Source organism: Galleria mellonella, unplaced genomic scaffold, assembly GCF_026898425.1.
Source record: "Galleria mellonella isolate WM207_F2 unplaced genomic scaffold, CSIRO_AGI_GalMel_v1 utg90, whole genome shotgun sequence".
NCBI lineage: Eukaryota > Metazoa > Arthropoda > Insecta > Lepidoptera > Pyralidae > Galleria > Galleria mellonella.
This window is the reverse complement of record NW_026442172.1, coordinates 2140119-2156651: the sequence shown is the minus strand read 5'-3', so window position 1 is coordinate 2156651 and position 16533 is coordinate 2140119. Positions and strand designations below refer to the sequence as shown.

The 16533-nt window shown below is 33.6% G+C and overlaps 1 protein-coding gene across 1 annotated transcript; it reads left to right on the top strand.

Annotated features, from left to right (window-relative positions):
* The first annotated feature begins 8588 nt into the window (after nucleotides 1-8588).
* On the top strand, nucleotides 8589-14386 carry LOC113523328 (apoptosis inhibitor 5). The gene is made up of 8 exons (XM_026909249.3): nucleotides 8589-8823; nucleotides 8908-9069; nucleotides 10176-10520; nucleotides 10937-11134; nucleotides 11514-11708; nucleotides 12433-12699; nucleotides 13046-13213; nucleotides 13299-14386. The coding sequence occupies exons 1-8, from the start codon at nucleotides 8749-8751 to the stop codon at nucleotides 13590-13592; spliced, it is 1704 nt and encodes a 567-aa protein (XP_026765050.1). The 5' UTR covers nucleotides 8589-8748; the 3' UTR covers nucleotides 13593-14386.
* Nucleotides 14387-16533: the final 2147 nt, after the last annotated feature.

Sequence of the window (16533 nt, the reverse complement as noted above, 5' to 3'; positions counted from 1 at the left end):
TGATTCTTCTACCGTCAGTATAACGGATTGTGTTCTGGGGAACTTTTCAATATGATGCTTACAGCCACCTTTTACCATCGCACCGCTCGCAATTGACAGGAAATGCATCCTCACACCTTAGAACCAGAACCACATGGTGCGATTTCAGAGGAGTTTCCTCCCGCGAACACAGGTTGTGTAATGATCTTCATTCCGAGATTTTCCCTAGAGACTACAGCATGAAGTTCTTCAAAAAGGACGTATTAAGTTTCTTAAGGGTCGGCAATGCGCACTATACATCCCTCACATTACAGGCGTCCATAGACTACGGTAACTCCGTTTACCAACATACGGGCTGTATGCTTGTTTGCCACCAAAGTAGTATAAAAAAAGATGTTTATTAGTTCATTTCTCTTAGCATACAGATATACTTTAAATCCTTTAAAGTTTCCTTTGTCCATTATTTGAACGCTAAGTTAGGCGACAAATATTAACACTTATTGTGAACACGTTTGGCTCCAAATTGTAAGTATTTTTTTTGTCTTGATAAAAAGAGATAATGTATTATTGTTTATGAAAAAATAGCACAGTCGCTTAAGTAGTAATTTATGTTATTTTGAATTTTCGTTTGGTGGTTCATTATTAGGCGGTGTTCACATTTTGGTTGCATTACCTATATATTTTTATTTATAAGTAACATTTAATAATAGACACAATCCGAGGCGATGGCCGCAATCACTTTCGAAAACACTACCGTTTGCTCCATCTACTACATACATATATAAATACATTAGCATTTTAAATAATGATTACAATAATCTTAGAATAACATTTAAAAACAGTGAATCAAATAAATAGAAATGCCAATCATAATATAGATACATGGATCGAATGTACTTACCTAAAATCGAGTATGAGAAAGTCTAAAAAAGGGTATGAATAAACAAACAAGTAGATAGATACTCAAGTAAGTACCTACCAAAGGTGCGAGCCTACATATCAGCACAATATAGGTAAGTAATAGTACCAATTGAGTATGAAACAGTTTTTAAAATGTTCAGTCTCCTATCAAAGTATACAAAAGTATATATCTTAATAGGAGATTTATAGGGGAAATCCACAGGCACAGCGAACAATCCAGGTAAAGCAAATACCCCTCATTATTCGTAAACTACGAGCCCTAGTCTAGAATTTTCTTATGCAAATTATATTTTTCTTATGATAAATTGAGGTAAGCAGTTCTACCAAAACTCATATATTAGATTAGACATGGCAAAGACTAGCATTCGTTCTTATAGTGCTTGTGTTTATGTAAAAATAACGAAAGTTTTATAAGCAATTATCATTAAATTTTAAGTAAGTTGGATTACATTAAAAAACAACAGGCAAACAAAGTGATTCAGCCAAAACGGGCAATGTATCAAATATCAATACAAAGATAACTTACACAAAAAAAAAAAAAAACTCTAGCACATTCATACCTCCATTTATAGTATTTGCTCTCAATAGGATAGCAAACCGTCTGTTAGGCTCTCCACTAGAATCTCAAGTAACTTACTTCCCATCGGAGTAATTAAGTAAAAAAATATTTTTACACTGGTTCAAATTCACGTAATACCAAATACGGCAAAAAGGCTATTTTACTTCAAAATAATCAGAAGACATATTTATTCGTGTTTACATACGTACAGTATTTTAATTAACGGAATCTATTTCTTAAAACTAGTTACAAAGATTGTGCTATATTAAGGTTGACAAATGGCGGAAATCGTGAACATTAAGTTTAAATTAAAGTTCTGTAGTTTGAGTATACATAAATACGCGCTTGGACAATGCGTAATTTTTATAACTATGGTGTGCGTTGAATATAATTTGCAGAAAAATAACAATTTTCGAGTTACGAGCCTCTTATGGTCTCTGGTCGTAAAAATGGCGACCGATTGCCATTGAGAAAAACAAGAAAAATAATATATATTGTATATCAAAATCTAAAAAGTTAATGGGTTTCGAAAAAAAGAATAAACAGTACTCTTACTCACCTCTGATGATTTACGAAGAATTACCTCAAATCAAACGGGTAAGTCTTCTATAACATTTTTGACATCGTTCAAAAAACCTTGTTACTAAAATGTTAAAAATGGTTCCTTTTTCTGGGCTTCTCTGCCAGCATTCAGTAGGTATTTTCCTTACAAAAATTATTACTTCATTACTATCTCAAAAAGCGATTTTTATTACTCGGTGAAGTGCAGAGTCACGCTTCGCGAGGTATGTGATAGTAATAAGAAATAGTCTTCGCTTCAAAACCCCTGTACATACCTCCGTGTATTCTACCAAATCCTTTTCCGTTCAGGCAGTGCACCTATACGGTCAGCTTCAATTAAAGGACAAGTCAAAACACATTTTCTTTCACTGTAGGTACTCTTTTCCATTCCTGTGTAATTTTTTGACTAGATTCATCATATTTCCTTGTATATGGCATGTATTTATATACATATCAGGTCACTCAGAAAGTATTGCGAGAAAAAGTTTTTATGTATGTGAGAATAGCCAGTTATAATTTATTTAAAAATATGATTACTTATAAGTAAAAATAGGTACGTTCTAAATTCAAAATTTCCTTCCACACTTTTTGCGAGTTAATTAAAATTACCGTCTCTCATTGAAAAATGGATTTACGTCGAGAACATTTTCGCGCTATGTTTTTTTACGATTTTAAGTGTCGCCTGAAACCGGACGAATCGTACGATAGACTTCAAATGGCATTCATGGATGAAGGCCCTTCAAAGGCAACCGTGTATCGTTGGTATAATGAATTTAATCGCGGTCGACTAACTTTGGGGGATGAAGAAAGAAGTGGTCGCCCTTTGACCACTGTTACGGAAGAAAACGTATTAGCAGTGAAAAAAGACAATAGACGAGTTACATACCAAGAAATTCAGCATATACTGCAGATTGGATAAGGATGCCTTCACGAGATTCTACACGTGCATCTACGGGTGCGGAGGCTAGTTTCACGCTGAGTGCCGCACAACCTCACCGATGTTCAGAAGCAAGCAAAGGTGGAATGGTGCCATGATATGATAGACAAATTTGAAATAGGCTCGACTCGGCGTGTTTACGACATCGTTACAGGTAATCCTGGATTTATCAATACGATCCAGAAACAAAGCGCCAGTCGACGGGTGTTTCAAAACGAATCGACGCCTGCAAAAGTAAAGCGACGTAGACGCCGGGGGAAAATTTTGATCGCGAGCTTTTTCAATTTGACTGGCTACTTGGTGTGAATTCCTTTACGAAACCAAAGAAGCATTAACGCCGAATGGTATACTACCAAATGCTTGGCAGAAGTTTTCTCTGTTGTGAGCAACAAGCGACAAACACAGGGCTCCACGGGCTACTGCTCCACCACGATAATGCGCCTCTCCCACACCGCAATCAAAACGATGGATTTCCTAGACAGCACATTGGTCAAACTCCTGGATCACCCTCCTTACAGCCCTGACCTAGCACCGTGTGACTTCTTCTTATTCCCAAAAATAAAAAATCAGCTCAAAGGGATACAATTTTCGTCGCCGGATGATGCGCTCTCAGCGTTCGAGCAGGCTGTAAACAAGGTGTCTACGGCGGACTGGAAAATGTGTTTCGGAAACTGGTTCAGACACATGAAACTTTGTATAGAGGCTGGTAGAGAGTACTTTGAAAAGAATTAATAAAAATATATTTACCTAGAGAACATTTTTTTTAGTGTCGCACGTATATATTGTTATAGTAAGTAGTTTAATAAATTATATGTATTTGATATTTTTGTGCATTATAGTTTTTTGTATTTTATGCACGAAAAAATGATTATTTCATTCTTGCGCCACCTACCCACTTCTATCTATTCTCCTTTAACCAGAGGTTGTCTGTAAGAGATTGCCCTAGCGATAATACTGCCTTTTGTACCTTTAGGTATATATTTTAATCTGTATTTATGTTACTGTATTTCACTTGAATTATTCATTTGTCATTATATATTTTTGTTTATGGTGCAATAAAGAGTTAAATAAATAAAGAAATTGTGATGATATTGTTAATTTACTTAAGATTTGGAGTCGTCAGTCTTGGAGTTAGGTTTATAGACTAGTAGCTAAATAAAAAGGGATTTTTTTTATATTATTCAACCAACAAAACCTTGGTCTTTTTATGTTAAATTTTAATGAAACAGTCACAAGCTCAGTAATTTGTATGCGCATTAGCCATGTTTGCATTTCTGCTAATTTAATAAACCTTCAAAATATGAATAGAGATACATATATGTGAGTGCGGTGCGAACGTATAATATATGCGTATAATATGGGTGATCTAAATCATATTTTATTTTCCTGTTCCTTTTATGATCATTCTTCATTTATAAACTCTCTTATCTCCTTAAAATATTTCATTTCTTACTTCTTATATTTATTAGCTCATCCTGACCATTCTATTTACAAATCACTTGCCCTAATTATTAGTATTAATAGAATAAAAATTTAATTATTGATCAATTAAAAAAAGCCTGTCCAAAATTATTATATGTTTCATTATTCCCCGTCCTGTTTCCCTTCTGTTGGGCAACACTAGTTCATTGCCAATCTAAAAACAAGGAATTACATAGAAGGAATGATAAAATAAAAATTGTAAATCAATGTTTGACTCCTTTCTTCTTATGGAAATATTATTAGTAAAAAGAGGACGAAAGATACACCATCAGTTGCTATTTTTCTCAATTCATGGCAGGCTAGTTTGTAGAAAATATATGATATGTCAATATATGTCAATGAGAAATTTTACATTACTAGATTATATATTGGACACAGTTTATGAAGAAAGTATGCAAGCAGGTTGTATTTGAATTTGGTAGAGTTATACGGCCGTACAACATTTTCTATATAGCAGAGGTGCCAGCTTGATTATAGGTAGGTATATTGAAGAATTGAAGTGTATGTACAGTAAGGCTACGATGTCTATCCGAGTACAGAACTAGAATACAAAACCCATCCCAGTGCAGAAAGATGTAAGACAAGGTGACGTATTATCCCCAAAATTCTTCACAACTGGAAAAGATATGGTATAAACATCAATAATGAATCACTTATCTTCGATTTGTCGATGACGTAGTAATCATGGCGAAATCCCTGGAGGATTTGAATACTATGCTCATTGACCTAAATGATGCTTCTCAACAGGTAGGTCTTAAGATGAAAATGGATCGGACTAATATCATATCTATTGTCCATGTCACACCAATAATGGCTACGATTGAAAACCCTTGCTCTTAGATGTCGGCGAGTATAGTATAGTAGTATAGTATAGTAGTATAGTATAGTACCTGGGACAAGTTATCAGAATAGGTAAGTCTAATTTCAACTGAAGAGTCAACCAACGAATCGAACTCGGCTGGGCAGCGTTCGAAAAACTACACCATATCTTTTTATCAAGGATACCTCAGAGTTTAAAGACGAAGGTCTATAATCTGTGCGTGTTGCCAATGATGACTTATGGAACCGAAACGTGATCTTATACGATTGTCCAGTTGTAAAATCTTCAAATTACTCAGCAAGTTATAAAGAAGGTTAAGCTCGGAGTCTGCGTGATATAATTCTTAAAGAGGATATCCGCAAAAGAACCAAAGTAATCGTCATACCCCGAAGAATAAATGGTTGACTGAACGGAGAGAATGCTTTTAGCATTAAGTCCGCCATGTATACATATTTGTACTAATGAATAAATAAATAAACTAGCTGAAGTAGCAATGGACTTGTCACATAGCTATAAGAACCGACAACCGATGGAGTTCTTGAGTAGCGATCCTGTACGGGCAAACGCAGTGTAGGACGACCTGAAATGCATTGCAAAAAGTCCCTTTTTGCAATGCATTTCATCGTCGTTCTACTCTCTGTCCAGTCTGAGGTCTCTGTCCAGTGGACGGATTCACGGACAGTGAAATGATGATGATGAAAACATTAAATTACAGAGATCAAAAAAATCATTTACGATAAAATGTAAATATTTTGAAGTTTTCTTGAATAAGTATAGCACAAAAAATGCAGTTTACTTTAATAAACTTGAATATAGGAAAAATTCAAAGTTTTATCTAGCAACCCTATTTTCACTTTGCATCCAGAAACATAAAACACATTAATAAAAAAAATAAAAAAAAAGCCGCCGCTATGCTTATGCCGCCACCCACCACCACTGTTGCCATTGTGTTACTTTTATAACATTTTGCGTTACTTTTGACTCTGTTGTGTTACTCCCACGTTATTAATCAAAATATTAAATTTGCGTTACCTTTCGTAATGAAATTCATTACGACCACATAGACATCGGTTTGGAGGAGTCAAATGCAGCCATGTCTGTTATATTGCTAAACAGAACTATCCCTCTCACAGATACTATCCTTAGGTTATAGATAATACTGTGCTACGGGGCGCAATTGTGGCAACTCACTTCATTGCACTAGATGTGTCAACTCATTTCTTCAAAAATTCTAAAATTCGCGCATAGCGCGCTACCAGGCAATTATTAGGGAAAAATGAAATGGGCTTTGTGTATGAAGAAATGTGGGAAATATTTGTAAACTTTATAGACGGTATATAAATGCAGTAAAATATAGAGTAAAGAAAGGCTTTTTTCCGTCATTAGAATAATCGTTGAGTTACCCATATCTAGCGATTGCTATAATCTTATGACTATAGACTCTAGACAACCTAAGTACCTATATATTTCTAGGTCTAGATGGCATATCAAGATGAAACATGTGCCAGTATTTAACTTAGATTTTTTGGTACACTACTGAATGGTTTCCAATCTGGTATAGTAATTTTTGTGTGATGCCAAACAAAAATATATTGTGTTGGTTTCTATTATTCTAAGACCCATCATATCATTTTTTCTTAAATATCTCCTATTAAGTATCAGGCTCAGTCGAAAATTTATTTTTATTTATTAATTTACACTTCATTGCACCATTTATAAAAAAAATAAATACAATTATTTTTATTGAGAAATCTTACAAAAAGCGATCTTATCACAACACAATATCAGCAATATCAGCAATCAGACAATCTTTGGGTAGAGTACATTGAGAAAAAGTCAAGTGTAGGTAACACATTATTATATAGATACTAATATATACAGACTTATATATGTACATACATATATGCGTCAGGGGTGTCCTTCTCTAGAAATCTGTCAACCTCCCGAGCCATTGCAGTGTACCCCTTTCCTTTCCTACATAAGTCCCTTATTTCTCTTATTTACCAATTTCATTTACGCATTTTCAACGTTCCCTTCCTTTTTTTTCCCAAACTTTTCTTCCATACCGAGATGACAGAAACCATCAACAAATGCATTTCCAAAGAGCGTTGACGTCATGCAGGTTGCCGGTCGTAAATTCTAAGCCAAATCTTTTTAATATTACGCCGTTTCTAAATAATAATTGGGATAAGGCTAAGAAGATGATGATATATACATATATATGTACATAATATGGCCATGTGGTCCCGACATAGAATAGGTTACCTCTTTCTTTCCCGTGGGTGTTGTAAGAGTCGAATAAGGGAGGGCGAGGATTGGATAGCAGTATCCCTCTTAAAACATCTCCAAAGCCTAACTGCGGTTACTAATCTGATGCGGTTGATATGATGATAATGATCATATATGTACATAACTAATGGCACAAATACAACAGAAGAGAATGAAAGAGGAGTTCGAAGAGAGAACACAAGAAAATAGAACTTTAAGGGAGAGATAGTAAGACTTAATAGAGGTTTCGAAGCTAGCGAGAGAATGACCGCACCGAATAGAGGCAGGTAGCAAATTCCACAAGCAAACTGTCTGCATAGTAAAGGATTTAGAATAAAAGGAAGAGGAATGAGCGGGACATTTATAGCGGAGGTAGTTGACACGGCGCGAAACATAGCCATTAGCGTCATTAAGAAACATGAATCGATCTTTCAAATAATGAGGAACAATGGGGTTCAAAATTATTGGATAAAGGACTACTACTACTAACGGATAGGAAATCACTTGAATTGAGTATGAAATTGAGAAATATGATCATATTTGTATACACCAAATATGAAGCGAATGCATAAATTGTGGAAACACTCAAGCTTGTTGAATCGCTTTTCAGTTAGGCTAAATAACAATAGTCAGCATAACCGAGAATGAGCAGTAAGATGTGTGCAAGTGCAATTTTAGGGTTAACAGGGAAGAAATCATGTTACTTATACAAAGCACCAAGGTAGCAGCAAACATTTTTTAACTAACCTCCGAGATTTACATAGACTATGACAAAATATTTTTTTGATAAGGCCAGGATTTTTTACTCAGAAGTTATATAGCCCTTATAATCTATTATCAATTTTTGTAACTCGCGGATAATTATTCTTTCTATAATTGAAAGAAGTTTTAAATTTGGTTGGGCAGTTTTTCAGTTTATCCCTTAATAAACAATTATATAATAATTTGCAGCGGTTTTTTTTTTTTTTTTTGCGAGTGTGTTACTTTTGCTATGAAAATGATACTTTATGAACAGTCTAGTGCTACTTTTGACTATCAAATATTGGCAACACCGTCACCACCCATTCGAATTATTGTCGATGGCTTCGCCTTTGCTTAGAGTTCTCTTCTCGGTTTAATTCAATTTTCGTATTCTTTACTTGTGATTGTGAAATGTGCAATTAAAAGTGTTTTTGTAATAAATAATTTTTATCTATTTATAATATATTCTAATTATTCACTATGTCTGCGGATAACATTGAAAAATTGTATCAAAATTACGGCATTTTAGCTGACGCTAAGGATGACATTTCAAAGGTGTGCCTATTTCTTATTTCCCAATACTTTTGCGATATTTGTACATTATTGATACTGATTCATACAATATTATTTTGTTTTTAGCACGAAAAGGAATATTTAGAAATATTGGCTGCTGTAAAAGGATCAGATAAAGAGAAACGACTGGCGTCTCAATTCATTGCAAAATTTTTTAGCAGCTTTCCTAACCTTGCTGAACAAGCCATTGAAGCTCAATTTGATTTGTGCGAGGATGATGATGTTGCCGTAAGTGAACTTTATTATTATAAAATGTTTAAAATATTTTTTTAATATTTAATTACTTAATATAATTTTTTTAATTTATATATATATTTTAAATTTTGCATATAAAACCTTTGCAAAAATGACTGATGACTTAAATATAGCAATAATTTGTGTATTTCAGTTGTCAATATAAATGAAGGTGCTATTAATACAAAATACCACAGTTTGTATTTTGTTTTATATATGGATTTAGTAGGTTGGCCAATCATGACCTATTTTAGCCAAAATTTTTATGTGATCAATCTTAACAAAAAATAACACATTTTTACAAATTAATAAACTATCTGGGTAATTAAACATTTTTTATTGTCAATGTAGGTGTTACAACCTAAAGATCCTTATTGTTTTGAGTTTACACATACAAAAGAGAAAACTATTCTCTTATCATTTTTTATTAAATGTAGATGTATCTAAATGAGAGTTATTAATTATTTTTTTCAACCTGACCAGTAATATTTTAAAGATTGCATATGAAAAAACTTTAAATTCCCATCAAATTACAATTTTTTTATTTTATAGCTCCCACTATGGTTTATCAATATCAAACTTCCTTTGCTAATAAAATTATTATTACACTATTATCTAATTTCAAACTAAGCAAATGTTATACTATGAACCCTAGAGAACGTATAAGAATATTTAATACTTTTTTATAAATAACATTACATGTAGAATATGAATGTAAATATGTATTTACAAACATTTATGAATACAAATTATTATATTGTGCAGACATCAAACCAAAAATAATAATAAATAAATTTTCTGCTGGCTGCTTCGAGCAAATTTTCATTTGCATATCTTTTGTTGTACAACTTACATCAGAAAATAAGGCAATAACTAGGAATAATGCAATTTTTTCATTGATAATTTGTTTAACAACTAAATCAGTATATAAAGTATGCTAAGTTAGGAAGGATATAACTATAACTTACTCATGTGATTTTTCATTCCACTTTATTTAGTATTTTACAAAAAAGACTAACAAATTATCCATCATTACAAATTTTCACAGTTATTATATTAAGAGAATAACTATTATGTAATAATATATAAAATACTTTCAGATCCGAAAACAAGCTATCAAAGATTTACCATCCCTTTGTAAAGATAACAAGGAACACACACAACGAATTGCTGATATCTTAGCACAACTACTACAATCCGATGATGCAACTGAAATTAATGTAGTTACAAATGCATTACTGGCAATATTAAAAAGTGATCCCAAAGGATCATTAGTTGGTCTGTTTTCTCAAATTCATCAGAGTACAGATAGTGAAGTGACTAATGAAGTAGTGAGAGAAAGATGTATAAAGTTCTTGGCAACAAAAGTAAAGCAGTTAGGAAGAGAGGTCATCAATAAAGAAGCTGAAGACTTGATCATTACAGAATGCAAAAAGATTTTGGAAGTATGTCTATTTTTAATATATTAATTTTCAATAACATGTATTAGTCAATAATATGTTAATCTAGCTGTAATCTAAAATTAATGAATTTGGAAGGATAAAAAGTTGTCCATTTAAACAATGATTCACTCTTATGAGTTAAAATTAACCTTTTATTCACTAAAAGTTTTTTAAAATTAATTTATAAAATCATTAATAATATACCTTTAATTGATGGGAACTTTATTAATGGTGGTAAGCCTCTACAGAACGAATAGTTAGTTAAATTGATAAAATTACGGGTTACCCTCATTTCCATATAAAATAATAAAATTTAAATTTCAATACACGAAATAGAGACTTCTTGTCCTTCTGAGACTAGATTACTTGATATAAGTAGAGTCACTGGTACATTAATTAATATACACTGTTGCTTCTAGGATGTTGTTGCAGAAGAATTTGAACATATCATGGAGTTGTTGACATGGTCTAGACTTGGAAAAACCCCGGCAGGGAAGAAAGAACTAGTGCAACTTATAGCTGCTCTTGCATTGTCTCCTGACGATTGGCACCCAGAGGACCCTGAGAATGTTGATAGGATTATACAATGTACGCAGCATGCTTTACCATTATTTTCTGTAAGTATAAAATTGACTATTTTTGTAAATGTACAAGTATTACTTTCAGAAAAAAAAAAACTAACTACAGTTGTGAAAATAAATATCTATTAACAACAAGATATTTCATAGATGTAAATATTTTAATATAGAACATGAAATCACACATAGATTGTTTTAGCAGTAAATAAAAAAATGCAGTTTTTTTGTTCCACAAAGAAAAATGGCATGTTTCAATCATCAGTCAAAGTAAAAATAGGACTAACATCCAATTCATTAAAAAAAAATTAAACATCAAAATTAGTAATACAATTGAATATAGCTGCAAAAATAAGTTTTTTTTTATAAATAATTTAAAAATATAAAAAATGAAATTTTATAAAATTGTTTATTGTTCCAGACACTAGTGGATTCTACACAGTTTGTTAGCTTCTTTTGTGAACATGTGCTTACATCCTGGAAGGAAATTGCTTCACCTGATGGTGGATCTGATTCTAAATTGGAACTTCTAAAAATATTTGCTGAAATTACAGAGTATTGTGGAGAAATACAAAATGTACAGGATAAAATTAATGCTGTTTATGATTTATTAATGGTAAGATATTTGTAAATCTTTATCATTTCAGCTATTATCTGTCCCCTACTGTACATAGGCCTCCCCCATAAACTGATAAGGAATGATCCTGACCGTCCTGCAGCCACTGACTCCCTGCAATGCATTTAAGGTTGTCACTCCATATAGTGGCGGGTCATCTACACTGTATTTGCCTATATGTGGTCGCCACTCAAGAACCTTTCTTTCCCATCGATTGTCGGTTCTTTGAGCTATGTAACCCGCCTATTGCAATTTCAGCTTGCTTATCCTTCGGTCTGTGTTGGTTACTTTGGTTTTTTTTGCATATATCCTCATTTTAGATTCTATCACGCAAAGAAACTGAGCATGGCTCTCTCCATAGCCCGCTGAGTAATTTAAAGCTTTTGCGTTATTTTTAAATAATAACAATTTATTGTAATTATTTATGTCCGCATTAATCATGTTTCAAATTTGGGAAAGCCCAACTAGTTTCAAACTCAATAGGACCTTTATTCATGAGCACATATCATGGCTGTGTTGCCAGTAGCATTGCATTGTTATTCAACAGTATAGTAAAAAGTAATGAATTACAAGATAGTATAACAATCTAACTTTATTACCTATATTACTTTCATATTTATTTCTAAAATAAATAAAAATTTACATGTGCTATGTTTAATTTTTATTTATTTTAAAAATAAATATTAAAAAAAATAAGATAGTAATTGGGATTATTTTTTTACAGAATTACTTGCCAGAGGCACCAGTGGAAAGTGAACCAAATTCTGAAAATAAAGAAAAAACTGATACCACTACTGAAGACAGCAAATCTCTTCCATCACTCCAATTTTCTCATGTAGAATGTGCTTTATTTGCTCTTCACTCCTTGTGTCGTAAAGCACCAGATGCTATTACTGCAGATGCTGCAAGATTGAAAGACTTACGTTTACGGCTGCAATACACAGCACGACTCACACAAGGATATATTAAAAAACTAAAGGAAGTAACGCAGGTATGATAAAGATAAAGATATTGTTAAGATAAAGTTACGAAAACTCTTAATAACAATAACTTAGTCCAATATGATATTTTGTACTGTACTCAAAAATTGTTGTTTCAAAATTAGAAATTCAAATTAAGTAAAAAATAGCCTTTAGGCCTAATCTTTTAAAAGGTAAACAAAGAGCCCTCTTACGCATACGATAACACACAAATAAGATATACTGTCTTTATTTCAGAATAGGTAGATCTTCTACATTGATACAGTAGTACAGTTTAGTGTAATCTTTGTCAATAACAAATTTGTTTCTATGTCATTAATCAAGAACTTTAAAAAAAACTACCGATATATTTTACAGAGTAAAAAAGCAGATGACGCTAATTCAGAAGAAAATAAATTGAAAATTGCAGCATTGAAAACAACCTCCAATATCAACACTCTTATTCGGGATATATTTCGCACACCACCGAGTTTTAAAAGCAGAGTGCAACTTTCATTTCAATCTAACAGAAAAATTGACAAAGAGGTATATTTTCTTAAAATAACTTAAATTGATACTAAATATATAATTTTAGGTACAAATTATTTAATAACATATCTATTTTTTACAGGAGAAACTTGCAGATCAGAAATCGGAGGACAAAAACCAGTCATCTGCTGGCCAAAAGAGACATCGACCAATCACATTTGATAATGGGGATTCAAAAGGATCTCCTGAGAAACGATCACGCAGTGGTGACAGAAACTTAAAAATGTACACACCACCTTCTGGCAAATACAGCTCAAGATTAAACAATAGTGGCAGGTTCTCGGGACCCAACTCTGGGAGGGGTAGAGGGGGCGGATATGGTAGACGCGACTTCAGGAACAATGGGGCACCATATAGAAGGCGTAGCAACTACTAAGCTATATTGACTAACAGTGAAGTGACTTATGCTTAATTTTTTATAATTAGATATTTTGAAAACAATGTTCCAAGTGGAATATATAGACAAGGTTGATAAAGTTTTGAGATATACTTGCATATGGTACATAATTCCTTGTCTCATTGCTCACGATGTTCAGTGCAAAAGCTTAATATACAGTATTATAGATAATGCAGTTATACATGCAGAACTGTAAATTATCGAAGGCCAAGTAGAACAGTGACGTTATATTTCGCCAGGTTATTTTGTATTCTACTTTTTGCTGGGTCTTTGGATATTTAATCAATTTGGGTTAGATCTTTCCTCGAATTTCTAGCAAAATACGATGCTACCGGTTCTGCTTTCCAGACCATGTGCAGTTCGCATAAGAGTAAGTATATTGTAAATTTCACTTTATTTATAATACTCTAGTTACGAAGCAAGGCGAACAGATCTAGCCAGTTTCTCAACAATTATTGATTTTGTAAGTATACCTAAACTACTAAAATTATTACAAAAATAAAGGACAACTTGAGCACCACGTGGAATTCCATGTAAGTAAAATTTACCTGTAAAATTTATTAGATTAGATGAGGTGCCTATACATTTTGTAACACGTAGTAATTAGTGTATCCAGCACCATGTAATTTTGAAAAGGTAAGTAATTAGAAAGTTTTTTTGTTCGTGGTTCTTGTTTCAGGTTTAGTTCTTATGCCTTTGTCAAGATGAAATCATCAGGATTACATAATGCAGGAACTGAAGTTTTACTTCCTAATAAATGATTTTCGTGAAAATGTTGTTTGTACTTACTGTATCGTCGTACTCAAAGCCAACCCTTAGTAATTAATTACAGTATGTATACGATAAAACGATTAATATCATTTTATGAACCAACTACTCTAGGCTGAGTGAATTTTCTTTGTATGTACAAAGAAAAAAAAAAAGAACAATAACGGATGCCCGTTATTAATTGAATCTAGTAAATCTAGATTATAAAGCATTTTATGACATAATCATATAAAAAATATATGAAAATCATATTCATCTTTTAAATATTTGAACTGAACTAATCGTGTAATATATAAAACTAATCACTTCAGTACGATTTATCAGTACGTGATAGTCCCAGCATTGAATAGGCCACCCCTTCCTTTACCGTAGGTGTCGTAAGTGTCGACTAAAAGGGCGAGGACTGGGCAGCAGCGTCCCTCTTAAAACATCTTTAAAGCCTACTGCGGTTGCTAACCCCCCCCTGCCAAGCATAACTCCTCCAAAAGTCCTCTTATTTGGGAGATTTCCCCTTCCCCTTGGGGAAGATTTATGTCCAGCAGTGGATATTTAACGGCTGAAATAATTTGTATATAATGTCTATGGATTTATCTGACGAATTCATGTCAGCAGTATCAGATTCAATAAAGACTTGACAAAAGTTACGGTATTTTAAAGTTACCAGAAATATTTTAACAAAGTATCGTTTCATGTTATATTCTCCCGCCTCGTCTATCTATAATAGCTGAGAACGAAAAGGCAGGTATAATACCACCAGGGAGTGAGATTGTTTACTAACAATCCGTAGTCCGCATTACTATGCGGACTACCAGTCCCATTGTTAGCAATGTACCCTGTCAGGTCGTCTTTTACGTGATCCCCACTAGAAACCATCGTACTAAATTGTAATCATCACGATGGGCTAACTGACTTACTTCATCCTCACCTATCATCCCTCAATGATGCCCTGCCAGCATATACCGTTAGTGCAGGCGGGGTTACCATTCCATTATCATCCATTAAAAAAACTACCTGTGCAAAGCTGGGGTGGGGTGTAGTAGGGTACACTGTAAACCAGAGAGACAAAAGCTGTCTATATGGATACCTTTATCCCACTTATTTTTGTTGTGAAGCAGTTGTATTTAATTGGCTGTTTTGGTTTAAAAGGGGCAATATGTGCACATGAAGATGTCACTCTCCTCACCATTGTTTTCCAAGCCTTGCGGTCTTCAGGTATATACTCTTCTAAATATACATTATCCGGCAGTGCGCATGGGTGTCTCTAAATTATCCGAATCATGTCTATATGCAGCAACTTCACCTTTAGCTCAGCCAGAATCGAAGCGTTTGTATAGCGCGATGTCCAAGAAATACATTTAGCACCAGCACTAATGCGCGCCTTCAATATCTATGTCTCGGAAGCAAATGGGCAGAATTCAACAAGAATTAACCAAGATGGATTCCAAGGAAACTATGTGTGGGAGTCCACTTATAGAGCATATTGCTAGCAAAGGGGTTATTAGACCGCTATACTAGCAATCACTTTCCCCATGAGGATATAATGTAAGGATACATTACATATACAGGCATCCCTCATAGGGGTTATATTCTGTGATGACCATGGCATTGTTCATGTCTATAGGTGATGGTTATCATATTCCAACAAGTGGACTCTCAGCTTGTTGCCATTCTAAGTATAATAAAAACGTTGCCATATAGTTTTTAGGTTTTTGTCCATTAAACAAACATTTATACACAATAGGAGCCACAGACAGCCCTCTATGTCGAGGCTGTTTCGACGCTGAAGAAACGGCTGCTCACGTAATCCTGGAATGTGAGGCTGTGGCCCATCAACGTTTAGAAATCCTCGGAATGGTGAGGTCGCTCCGTGAAGCCTGTGAAGAACCCAGGAAGCTTCTGCGCTTCTGGGCGGAGCTAGGTTGGCTGTACTAGCCACGACTCACACGCACAACGGCCCAAATGAGAGGCTAAGTGCGGAAAACAGAGTCTTTCTTTATAGTTTTTAGGTTTTGTGTTTGCCATTTCAGTTAAGACACATAGCAAACACAAAACCTAAAAACTATATATCAGTACTTATAACATGATTTTAGTTGCCAACTAAAATAACCTTTTCTATGATAAATATCGAAAAATTAAAATAAACTAAAAAAGA

What these genes read in the sequence shown, in the direction of transcription:
- LOC113523328 (XM_026909249.3), top strand. Translation starts at nt 8,749, where the DNA reads ATGTCTGCGGATAACATTGAAAAATTGTATCAAAATTACGGCATTTTA. An exon ending in CTAAGGATGACATTTCAAAG is followed by an intron (nt 8,824 to 8,907) that starts GTGTGCCTATTT and finishes TTTTGTTTTTAG; the next exon opens with CACGAAAAGGAATATTTAGA. An exon ending in GCGAGGATGATGATGTTGCC is followed by an intron (nt 9,070 to 10,175) that starts GTAAGTGAACTT and finishes AAATACTTTCAG; the next exon opens with ATCCGAAAACAAGCTATCAA.